The sequence below is a fragment of the Homalodisca vitripennis genome, chromosome 6 (assembly GCF_021130785.1).
Source record: "Homalodisca vitripennis isolate AUS2020 chromosome 6, UT_GWSS_2.1, whole genome shotgun sequence".
Classification (NCBI taxonomy): domain Eukaryota; kingdom Metazoa; phylum Arthropoda; class Insecta; order Hemiptera; family Cicadellidae; genus Homalodisca; species Homalodisca vitripennis.
The window spans coordinates 13,082,615-13,095,897 of NC_060212.1; the positions used below are offsets into that span (position 1 = coordinate 13,082,615).

Sequence of the window (13,283 nt, forward strand, 5' to 3'; positions counted from 1 at the left end):
TGTGAAAACTAGTAGTTATTTATTAATCCAAAGGAACAATACTTACACATCACTTATTTACACATAATGCAGCTATGGTGGGAAGGGTTGATTTAATGTGAATGTTGAGTTTAGCTCCAGTTCACTCACCTTCCTCTTAAGTACAGCATCTGAAATCTGATGATGTCATCTATACTTGACTCCTGAAATCTGACTCATGTTCGTCTAAGGAGATCCAATCAATAGTCAGCGACAAAGAACCCTAAATAAGAGGAATTCTCATTACCTCAATTGTGTGCCAATGAGAATACTTCTTCACCTAGATTGGACTACATTTTGTAGTCGAGGTATCTCTGATGTCAAAACAATGCAAAGAGTTTGTTTTCAGCTTCTTCATTCTTTCTCAACTCCAGATTTTAGGAATCAAGTCTGCAATAGCATCAGATTCCAGGTGATGCATGTAAGAGGAAGGTGAACTGGAGCTAAACTCAACATTCGCATATCAGTTATTGCTCCTATCAACTTATAATTTGAAGCAATTATATAATAACAGACAGACAAAACTCCCGATGGCGACCGTGAAATATATGAATTAGACAGATGTGTGGTACAGTCCATAGCAGTAGCAGTAAAAGGTATAACTGAAGTCATTTGTATTACAATGCCATATTTATTTTATTGCAAGGAACAACATGTATAAAATATTACACATAACGATCATACAAATTTGAGTTTTCTAACAAACTTGCAAAGTTACACAATATACTTTTTACTTTATTAATTTTTCCGGCTGTAACAGAAATGTATGAAACATTTTTAACTTCATTACTAAAATTAAAAAAAAGCAATTATGAAATCTTTTGGGTAGTTACACTGTACAATAGTTTTCCCAAATGCTTGTAAATTAAAATTGTCACTGTACTCATGTAACTTCAGGAAATTGTCACTGTACTCATGTAACTTCAGGAAATTGTCACTGTACTCATGTAACTTCAGAAAATGGCCACTTTACTCAAAAGGTTAACCCTGGAACCGACCATCATTTGTCCCAAAATGGCAGGCACTTTTAGGTGATTTTGTAAGGGGTTTTATTTTATTCACTGCTCATCTATTTTTAAAGATACATACAACAAATAATAAAATATCGAATTATTTGAACTTTACCTTTAAAAATAAATTTATAACATACAAAATCTGTAATGAAAATCTTTTTCTCCAAAGTATATCAACCTAGTATGCAATTTGAAATTTATTTGAATAAATCTAAAATATACAAAAGTTTTAAATATATCTATAACAACGACAAAAACTGCAAAAATCTCGGATTGCACTATTTTGTATGTAATTCTATTTCACAGTTTGAATTTTATTGGATGAACTAATATTTTCTAAAAGAAATGCGTAGAAGAAAAAAATTTACAGAAGTTGGTTTTATAAAATTTTTCTGTAGAAAAATTGTACTTTTAACAAAAATAAAAACTGTGAAATAAAGGCCTAGTTTTTCAGATAAAAATGTTGCTTTAATGTAAAAATTATGCATAGGCCAATGGAAAGTATGTTTTAATATAAGTTTACAAAAATTTACAACAATGTATTTTTATCTGGAAAGTACATTTAAACATAAGTTTACAAAAATGTATTTCACCTCTTTTTCTGTCGGTAGGATCAGACACTATTATTATTATTATTATTATTTATTAGGCAATGGTTCATCCAAGTCAGATAAGATTTCTACTACAACTACAACACTAGCATCGTCTTTTAATTCATTACCCACTACATTCCTAATGTTGCTTCTGTTCAAATTAAAACTCGTGTGAAATTTGTAATGTATTTACTCAACAATACAAATATTGAACCTATATGAACATAGGTCAACTTACAGTTCCACAAAAATCCAATCAATTAATTAAAACCTTACACAAACTTCTACATTTTTCATTTCAATTATTTATAAAATACTACACAAATGTTTATTTATATACACTAAACAATGATAAGTCTAAAAGATCCAAATAAATAACAAACAATACACTAGTATTGACAATGGTATAATAAAAACCAAGAAATCACCACAGCAACCAGAAGATGATTATTTCTTATCTACTAGATAAGTGCAACAAAACAAAAATAGAGTGGTTCACTGTTTTCAATGATGATACAGTTGCTTAGTGCATTTCTTTTTTGTTTTGATACGATTTTCACTACTTCAAGACAATATATTTAACCCTTTGCACACCGGCCCATTTTCAATAAGTACATGCCTAAAGAGCCAAGGCAAATTTGAAACCTGTTGCAAGGGCTTACATAATGTGGCATAACTTTTTTATTTTTTAACATAATTTAATGATTCTTTCACTGTTGTTTATCTCATTAAACATAAATTCGGAATACACACACACACACACACACACACACATTATTAGCATAAATGTACATGTATTTGAAAATCCTCTTGACACAACAAAATTAAAACAAAAAAATTTTTTGTGACTTAAATTAAATAAGTGGTCAAGAAACACATATTTTGTAAAAAATCAACATGTATCAATAAACTAAATTTAATAACCTATTAGTGTACAAAATTTGAAAGCTTACCTTATGTGGAAGTATGTTTTTTGTTTTTTCAAAAAATCTTATACGTATAATCAGATGTGATGTTGGTGGAAACTAATAGAACTGTAGCATATATTATAATAAGTTAAAAAACTGAAAATTGCACACCTACACAATATTACTTGTCTTTTTGTCCTTTCCAAACAAAAAACTAACACTAATAGTCATATTTACAAGTAGGTTGAAATGTCCTAACACCGGTGCTGTCCAAAACAGAGAGAATGAATACCTCTCTGACAATTTTTACATATCAATCTAGATTTCTTTCTAGGACCTCCACTTGCAGTGCTAATTTTACTATACACACAACAGTTTCTTTCTTTATTTCCAGGTAAGTGTTCCATACCAAAACCATTCACTCCATTTCCACCGGCCATATTTCGGGGTTGATTGTTTGTGTCAAGCCATTCTTGGGATAGGTCTTCAATTATCCTTATTGTAAACTGAAGCCTTGACAACTGCTTCCCAGTGCAATTCTCTTTGTACAGTATGTAACAATTCAAAATCATGCGGGCAGCAAATACATTGAAAGTAACCTTTTTTCCAATATTTGAGTGTTATTCGCTCATCCAGGTAACAGTAAAACATCTGATCTGATCCATTTACTCCTCCCATGTACTTATTGTACTGATCAATCATGTCAAGTTTCATTTGTATTTCATTTCCATTGTGTCTCTTTTTTACCTTTTCTACAGATTTTACTGTACCTTTTGTGCAGAGAAGGATTACAGGTTTCTTTTGAGATTTTTTGTCCCTATAGGCTAACATAAGTACGTTATCATTTCTCATGTACATCTCTTGACCAACATTCAACTTTGCCTTTATTTGATCAGGAATCCCCTTCCTATTTCTTCTAATAGTCCCGGTTATATAAGCTGATTTGCTAAATAAATGTTTAGCTAATGAAATGGAACTGAAAAAATTGTGTCTACAAACAAGTGGTAGCCTTTCCCTAAGTATTGTCCGATGCTCAGTAGCCTTGTAACAACTCTATAAGCAAGTCCATGCTCAGTATGTCCATCCTCACTTTTACCCTTGTAGCATATAAATCCTAGGCAATACTTAGAAATAGAATTGTATATCATCCACAACTTGATACCCCATTTATGGTGGTGTTTATTAGGGAGATATTGTAGCAGCTGTGAATGACTTCTTGTTCCAACAAGACTTTCATCGATAGAAAGTTCTCTATGTGGAGTATAAAAGTCCTGAACAGTCTATTGACATGTTCTAACAATGGTTGAAACTTTCCAGCAGGATCATACCCAGGTTCACCAGTTTTAGAGAGAGTATGGTTATCAACTAAATGAAAAAATTGGAGGATGGCTTCAAAAAGGTTTCGGCTGAACATCTCATGAAACCAAGGACTTGACTTCGACTTTAGTGTTGACCAATAAATGTCTATTGTTGGTTTCTTATTGAGTCCCATATTCAAGATGACAGCTAAAATTGCCCTGATTTCTGCAAGTGAAACAGTTTGCCAATTATGCATTCTAGCACTAGGTGACAAATTTGGGTGGTTTTGCATGTAGTCATTGGCATAGCGATTAGTCTCAGTAACAAAGGTTTGGAGTAAATTTAGAGTAAAAATTAAATTGAAATATTGAAACGGCTTTGCATCACCTTGAGGACAGTGTTTTGGGCTAGATATTTCAGTGAAAACAAAGTTTTTACTATTGCCAGGGTCATCATTTCCATTAGTTATTCTCCAATTACAGTCTTCAGGAATGGCTTGATTGCCTATTTGGGCTCTATTGTTGATTTGTAATATTATTAGGCCTAGGGCTAGATAAATTATTTTGATCGGCAACAAAAGTATCTGGCAGAATATGAGGAGACCTACCCCTCGGTCTACCGCTAGGCCTACATGTAGATCATAACTACAGTAGATGGTAACTGTTCTTCATCTCATGAATAACCTAAATTATCAACAGCACAAAGTCAGGGTCTTCATCGGTATCATCCACAATATCACTAATATGTTCATCTTCACAAGAATCAGAATCTACAGTTGATTCCTCAGATTCTAAAATATTGTCTACATATTCATCACCGAGATCGTCATCCAAAACATTCACTCCCGCTTCATTTAGTCCACTAAATAAAGTTATTTTCCCTAACTGGTGACTTATCTCGCCCTCGTTTACTCATTTTACAATATAAATATAAGTAATAAACATAAAATGTTCTTCAGAAAACAATATAAACAAACAAATATAAACATAAACAGCACGATGCAGACGGCTTGTTACACTACAACACAGACTGATCATCGGAACAGCTGCTACCACCAAAGTCAAAACAAATACTATAAATCAAAGCAAATAACTGTTCCAAAGAGTATTAAAATAATTTATAACTTATGATACAATTATTTAACTATCGAATAGTCGAATTTCAAACGATTTAATTATCCAACTATCGCAAATAAAACGACCGTACTAGTATTGCAGATGCTGGACGTTTTCACCAAAATGGCCAACGTCCGTGTAGAAGGGTTGGCGTGAAAAGGGTTAAAAAATTATAATAAAGCTATTTTCGATGCATTAGCCAATTTTGGATTTTGCAAAACATAACATTTTCAAACAACTATTGTAAAAACATTTATTTGCTTACAGGTTATTGAAACTATGTTTCTAAAAGACAAGAACACACTCTTTTTAATAACGTAACTCACGATCGTGTAGAACGTCACCTCTCAACTGGGAATTTTTACGAACAAACTACAATGTAACTATATAATGTGTTACGGTATAATATGAAACCTTTGATCCTTATCTTAAAAGTTAGTATGTTTTAGTTCAAAGTAAAAATAGACTTGCTGTGAGAGATCATATTACAACATAGTTAATGCATCAAAAATAGCTTAGTACTATTTGAAACAGTAGTTAATGCGTCAATCATCGCTTAAAGCCAGTTGCAGGGTTAAATCTGATGGGAGGAATCACTGAGAATGAGGTTTCATTGATTTTGCCTGAAGTACAGTACTTAAAGGAAATACTTAGAAAAATTCATTGGATCATAAAAAAGAAATAAATAATCAACCCAAAGAAAAGGTAAAACTGACTATTGAAGTAATAATAATTATGAATTTAATGACGACATAATTTACATCACTATTTCCCTGTCTTATTGAGACTTTTTCCATCTACGAAATAATTATTTTGTATTTGTCCTTTAAATAATGCACTACAATACAGAACTGTTATTTCTAATAACTAACTTGAGTAAGTAAACACTAACCGATGAGCAAATATCTTCCTAGCGCCAACATTGAGGACGACATCACACAGTTCCCGGTGCCGGCGGAGCACGTTCAGCTCGGTGAGTGTCCCACGGGGATGTTTCTCTGACGTGTGTGCGAGTCTGGCCGGCGACGGAGCCCGCTCTCTGTCTCTGTCTCTGTCCAACACCAGCTCTCCCATCCTACTGCGTGGCGCTTGCAGTCGCAGAGGAGGGGAAGCCCAGCCCCACACGTTGTCAATCTGCGACATTCCATCGCGCTTAGCGGAGGAGGACCAGGGAATTAAATATACTCATACACAAATTTCTGCTCATCTGTCCATTTAAACATAAAATGGCAGGACTTGTCATGAATTCCGAAAACAGATGATCTAGTTAACGACACCTATGGAAGCGTTGTTACTATAAATCATGAGTAAGACTTATGCATGCAATTTATGTCACTGATTCCATTATATTATGGGTATATTTATTTAATACTCGAAAAGTAATAAAAAAATCTGTACTTTTTAACTTATGTTTTAACATTATTTTAAAGAAACATATATATATATATATATATGTTTCTTTAAAATAAATGTTTTTATGGGTAGTTCTTTTCTATTTACCAACTTAAAATTAATTATATACTTGTCACAGTCATATACTATTGCAATATAACAACAGTTTTACTATATATAATATATCAACTATTACATTTTTTGCTGTGGGTTGGCTACTCTGGTTTTCTTTCAATCTGCATTAGCTTCAGCTGTTGTTCCAGCTATGATAACAGATTAGGCTATTATATTATTTATTAACTGTTATTTATGCTTTAATGAGTGATGAGTAGCTAAAGTGAACGTCCTGAAAAGACATCCAGATATTCAACCTGGTAAGTTTGTGGTTAAGGATTAAAAAGACATCATCAGAATGTCAACTTTGAAAGCTGCCAGAGTGGTAGGGTCAAAATTTAAAAAGGATAACAAGAAGGCTGTCCAAAAAAAACTAAGAAGCAGAAAATAAAGAACACATTAATATTTTCCTGGAGTATTTTTAACTCCTACTAAGAAACGTACAATTCACAGAAATGCTTCTTGAATATTTTCTTTACATTAATTTTGTGTAACCAAGAATACACTTATGTAAACTTTATTTCAAGGACTATTCGACATAGCCATATGAAATGTTTATACTTGTGTACAACAACTTTACACACATGTGCTGTATAAACGTATCAGTTTGCTATTACCTAAATTAAAAAATCAAATTAATTATTATATTAAAAAGTCTTTTTAATTTTTATTTTGTATATGAAAAAAATAATACCTATATATAATTAGGTATACATCTATCTTGAGACAGTGTAGAAGTTTATTGTGCTTGGTTTAGTGGTGTATGAGAAAATTTTACCTCTTAACAGAATGTTTTTTCTTAATCGAAGGGTTAATTGAAAGACTTATGGCCCTAAATTTGCCATTTTGTACAGTACGATAGAAATAACGTCTTGTAAAAGCGCTCACCCCTGAATGAAATCTGATTAAGATTAATCACTTATCACTTTATCTTCAAATTATGTCACTTATCTTCATCAATTACATTAATATTAAAGACCCGTTATTAAATACAAGTAAAAGAAGTAATCGTAAATGTTCATAAAAAATATCACATTGTTATCAAACAAACAGGAGACCTAATCATTAATGTGTACAACTTATCCTCTCTAATGCACTTGATACTGACAAAAAATAACAGATGTGACAACTGAACTCGTTTGTAACAGTGCAAAGTCACAATTTCTGTGATTAAAATTTTGTAGGCTAAATTCTAGAATTTATTCAAATACAATACTAGATTACAAAGAAAAATATTTTATTGTTTAAAAAGCATTTAATATTAAATGATTAAACACTATTACAATTAATGTTTCTTTCCCTAGCAATTTGGACATACTTGCCTAAAAAAAATTCAACTAACATCATATGGAGGTGACTGACAATTACTGTACTGTTACAATATAAATCAATACTTTACTAATGCTAACATGAAAAATATAGTCTTACACCTCAACTAACATATTTGTGTACAATTCCTGGATTTCAAGAAATTTGTTACAGGATATGTCACTCTCAGCCAACAAAACCCAAAATTGAGACTGTGACTTTCCCAAGTTTTGACAGAATGTTTTAACAGGAAATCCCTACTTTTCATTTCACCTACCAACCACAGACAGCAAATGGTAACTGAAAAAGAAATCAGAACATGTATCCTAGTACTCTTTACTGGTTTGATGACGCTTAGCCTCTGTGACAATTGGTAAACAGTTTTATATACATGAAAGGGAACCTTAATTGAAATTCTACAAACACCATCTCTAACTAACAACCGTGAGTCTGTTAAAGTGAAAGAAAACACAACTATTTCAAGATTAAAACAATTCAACAAAGAAGATACTCACAGGGTGACCTCATTATAGATGGCACCAACACACATTAAAATATCTAATTAATAGTGATGTTGATTAAACTAGAAAGCACATAACTCAATGTCTTCATTTATTAAAGAATAACTAACTAGAAGCTCCATAAAACACTCAAAAGTAATATTTAGTTTATATAAGTAATATGCTGACAAGCTGGACAGTGACGTCAGAACCAAGTCCAAAACTGTTGCCAGACAGACAAGTGTGTTATTGTCAGGCGTTGTTGACCCCTGACAGCAACAGCTGCTGACATACACTCAGTGAACTGACCTTTGACACTGTCACTCCAACCAATACTGTTACTATGGCATACATTCTATTGCTGTAGCTACTATTTATTGCATATTGACAAAGAAAAAAGTCTATATATAAACAGACCTCACACCTACTACTTGACCAAATCAACTACCTAAGATTTAACTTTAAAAATCTATACAAAAAAATCTTTAAAAATTGAGATACATAATCAGCTTTTATCTATACAGACAACAGCGACCAGGCAAAGCTGGAACAACTACAAACTGTGTACCGTTTTCATAAAAACATGAATCAAGCAAACCTGGCTGACAAAACTGCATTGTGTCATTTTGCAGCTATATCATAATAATTGACAAAGAATTTACCTTTAAAATCAAACCCCTGATACTGCTATTTTTAATCATTCAGAATACGCACAAAAAAGTCCTGTGGCACATTCTCAATTGTTAAAGTGCAATGGTTCTAGTGAGCTGTGGCATCATGGTGTCTGTCGGAATATCAGAGAAAAAGTTAAACAAAATGACTTCTACCACAATAAAGTAATTGAAAATGCAACAACCGTAAAGATGATTTTCCAAGCTTACCACAGCACAGATTTTGACTTTAAATAACATTTCTGAAGCTGAATCTCTATCAATGACTAACAAAATTGAATCTCGCACTGTAAGTATATACTTATGTATTGGAGAAAGTCCATGCTAAAGATTAAATACCATCAAGATTCCAATGATCTAGAAACATCTCTCACGGCAGCTGCTGAAGCTGAGAGTACTCTGTTAGCTAAAAACAGCAAACTTAAAAAAGCTATATAAAAATGAAGAACTCACAACTGAACAACTGACTCAGCACATTAAGAACACTCATGAAATTGGCAAAATAAAATATGAAGAACTTGTAGCTGAGATTGAAGTACTAATAAATAAGAATTTCAGTTTAGTTTAAACTTTACATGAAGCTGAACTTCAGTTTGCTAAAGATAAAAAATCACAAACCAAACTTATACAAGCTTTTAAAGAACACGATAATTGCAATACTAAATTATGAAAAAGTTATTAACCCTTTGCACGCCAACGTCCGTGTGACACGGACGTCGGGTACTCAATCGAAAAACGCCGACGGCCGTGTGACACGGACGTCACGAATTTCTCTTTCTAATTTGTTTTAGTACATCAGATCGGCATGATATTCGATCTAATGATTGTCTATTAGTTGCTTTATACGCTTATAACGATTTAATACTCTATGGAGTCTTTACTTCGGTGGTATTTGTGTTTTATTTCAGCTGTGCGGCAGTTGGATTACTTGTCACAGTCGAGGTTGCGCTGCCGATCGTACTGTTTGTTTACACGTCGTGTTTTACACAGTTCTTTCGTTTTTATAACTGTTTTATTGTTTATTGTTGTTTTATACTTAGTAAAATGAGTAAAAGAAAGCGGGAAAGGTCACCGGCGAGTGAAAATACGTTGTTTAGTGGATTAGTTGAAGCCGGATTTAACGTTTTGGAAGACGAACTAAGTGACGATTTTGTTGACAACATTTCTCAGTCAGAGGATTCCAGTGCCGATTCAGATTCTGGTGGTGAAGAACATATTTGTGATCCAGTAGATGACACGGACGAAGACCCGGACTTTGTACTTTCCGATAATAATGCGGATTATTCTTCTGACGACCTAGACTTGCCCTCCACGTCTGCAGGTAGGCCTAGTGGTACAAAAAGAGGTAGGCCTTCAAATGTTGTGCCTGTTGCCTCTGGTTTGGATCAAAATAATTTGGTCAGACCTAGGCCTAATAACACTACCAACCAACAAAATGTCAACCAAGGAATTCCTGATGTAGGCCTAAATGAATGGAAAATCACAAATGATATTGGGGACCCAGGCAATACCACATCCTTTGTTTTTTCTGAAATTCCTGGACCAAAACACTGTCCACCAAGTGATGCAAAGCCGGTCCAGTACTTCAATTTATTTTTTACATTGGGTTTGCTGCAAACCTTTGTTGCTGAAACTAATCGATATGCAACAGCATACATGCAGAGCCATCCAAATTTGTCTCCTGGAGCTAGAGTACACAAATGGCGACCTGTTTCACTCTCAGAAATGAGAGCTTTTCTAGCAGTCATCCTAAATATGGGTCTCAACAAAAAACCAACAATAAATAGTTACTGGTCAACCATGAAGTCACAGGCTAGCCCTTGGTTTCGAGATATGTTTAGTAGAAATCGGTTTGAAGCAATCCTTCAATTTTTCCACATAGTTGATAATCGTACTCTATCTAAACCTGATCAGCCTGGTTATGATCCTGCAGGAAAGTTTCAACCCCTATTAGAACATGTCAATAGGCTATTCAAGACTCACTACACTCCACATAGGGAGATTTCTATTGATGAAAGTCTCGTAGGGACAAAAAGTCACTCTCAACTTATTCAGTATTTACCAAACAAACACCACCACAAGTGGGGCATCAAGTTGTGGATGTTATGTGACTCTGTCTCTAAATATTGCCTGGCTTTTACCTGCTATAAAGGGAAAAGAGATGCAGATGGTAACAATGAAAATGGTCTAGCCTACAAAGTTGTCAAAACATTACTACAAATTGGACAATACATGGAAAAGGGTTACCACTTATTTGTAGACAACTTCTTCAACACTATACCTCTTGCAAAATTTTTGTTCAGCAAATCTACCTATATAACAGGAACCATCAGGAGAAACAGAAAGGGAATACCTGACCCAATGAAGGCAAAACTGGATGTTGGTCAATCACTTTATATGAGAAATGAGAATCTTCTTATGCTAGCTTACAGAGACAAAAAAAGTCAAAAGAAACCTGTTATATTACTGTCTACAAAGGGTACTCCTAGGACTGTTGAAAAAACTAGAAAAAGGCATAATAGGGAAGAAACAAAAACAAAACCTGAAATGATTGACCAATACAACCACTACATGGGAGGTGTTGATGGGTCAGACCAAATGTTGTATTGCTACCTAGATGAACGAAGGACAGTAAAATACTGGAAGAAAGTCACATTTAATGTGTTTGCCCGAATGATCCTGAATTCGTATATAATATATAAGGAAAATTGTACTGGGAAACAAATGTCAAGGCTTCAGTTCACTGTTAGTATTATTGAGGACCTTTCTCAAGAGTGGCTTGATAAAAATAATCAGCCCCGAAATATGGTCGGAGGAGACGGACCAAATGGTTTTGGTTTAGAACATTTACCAGGGAATATGGAGAGGAACTGTGCTGTATGTAGTAAAATAAGTACTGCAGCTGGAGGGCGTAGGAAGAAATCAAGACTTATTTGTAAGAACTGTAAGAGGGGTGTTCACCCCCTTTGTTTTGGTGAACACAGATGCTAAAAAGCCTTAGTCAATAAAGTGTAAATAATGTACATAGCTCAGTGAATTGTTAGTTTTGTGATGTTTATAAGTAAAAGACTAACTAATGGTGATTTAGTTTTGTGTGTTTGACATTTTTAGTTCTGAGCATAGTGAATTTACAAATATATATACAGTATAATACTTTACTTGCATCTGACCAAATTTACATATATGTCAACTTCTAGGGAAAACGTCATAATCACAATAGTACATAAGGTAAGCATTTGAAATTGTATAATTAGGTTAAGAATTATATATAATTTAGTGCTGTGTAACTGAAAAGCACCAAATATTTTTTTGAAAATCACTTAAGTGTGCAAAAAAATGTTTTTTACAAATTAAAAAATATTTTTTAGTGTAACTTTTTTTATTACAAACATAAACTAATAATAAAAAATATTAAACCCCATTTTATTTGAAAGAGAATTTATTAAGAAAAAGAACAGTACAAAAATCATTAAGATATGTTGAAAAATAAAAAACATATGGAGGTTTATACGAAACCTTGCGAAGAGGGTGAAAAATGCCTTGGCGTTTTTGGCTGGTACTTTTAGAAAATGGGCTGGCGTGCAAAGGGTTAAAATATTAAATATACCCAGAAAAAACTCTGGAACTGTCTAATCATAAGAATCTTAATCACAAAGAAATCACCTTACACAAAATTTCTGAAACTCACAGAAAACACATGATTCTGGATAGAGATAAATTCCATCTTATAAAGGACATGATGAATTTAAAAAACCGACAAGATTGAGTTGAGAACTCTGTAAAAAGACACTAGAGAACCATTTTCAATATTATCCTGATACAATTCAACTCAGGCCCCAAAATACGTAGGCACTCAAACAAAAATAAGGCTTCAGTGTATCTCTAAAAATGAGAGCTTGTAGACAACATCACATAGCTCTTGCAACACAAATGAATATCACGTTCTACAAGAACCACATGGTGAAGCATTATGACTACCTGACAGAGAATATAACCAACTAACACCAGCACGACACCTGCTGCAATATCATTCTGCCATGAGCCAGAACAACAATCTCTCGAAAGTCCAGGTGCCCGATGCAGCAAACCCGAACGTAACGCTTTTCGGGTGAAATTGGTTTCTGTTGGTAAATATTTTGTTGATCGAGGCAAAAATGCAAACCCAATCATGGCCCTTGAAATACCTTAAACTGAAAATGAAGCAACCGGAAGTTTACACTTTTTGACCAAAGTAGATTTATGAGACCTTTATGTCTATACACATTTTCTTGATAGGGGCATCAGTACAGACAAACTTAACTGTGGCATCAGAAGCGAAGTTAATTCGAACCAGAAATGTATGCTCCTACACT

The 13,283-nt window shown here is 33.5% G+C and overlaps 1 protein-coding gene across 1 annotated transcript in view; it reads right to left on the reverse strand.

Annotated features, from left to right (window-relative positions):
- Positions 1 to 13,283, reverse strand: part of LOC124364113 (kelch-like protein diablo) — a 49,772-nt gene that overhangs the window by 27,513 nt on the left and 8,976 nt on the right. The window contains exon 3 of the mRNA XM_046819314.1: positions 5,839 to 6,080. Coding sequence (XP_046675270.1) covers positions 5,839 to 6,020 — 182 coding nt within the window. The 5' untranslated portion in view covers positions 6,021 to 6,080. The remainder of the gene's footprint in view (positions 1 to 5,838; positions 6,081 to 13,283) is intronic.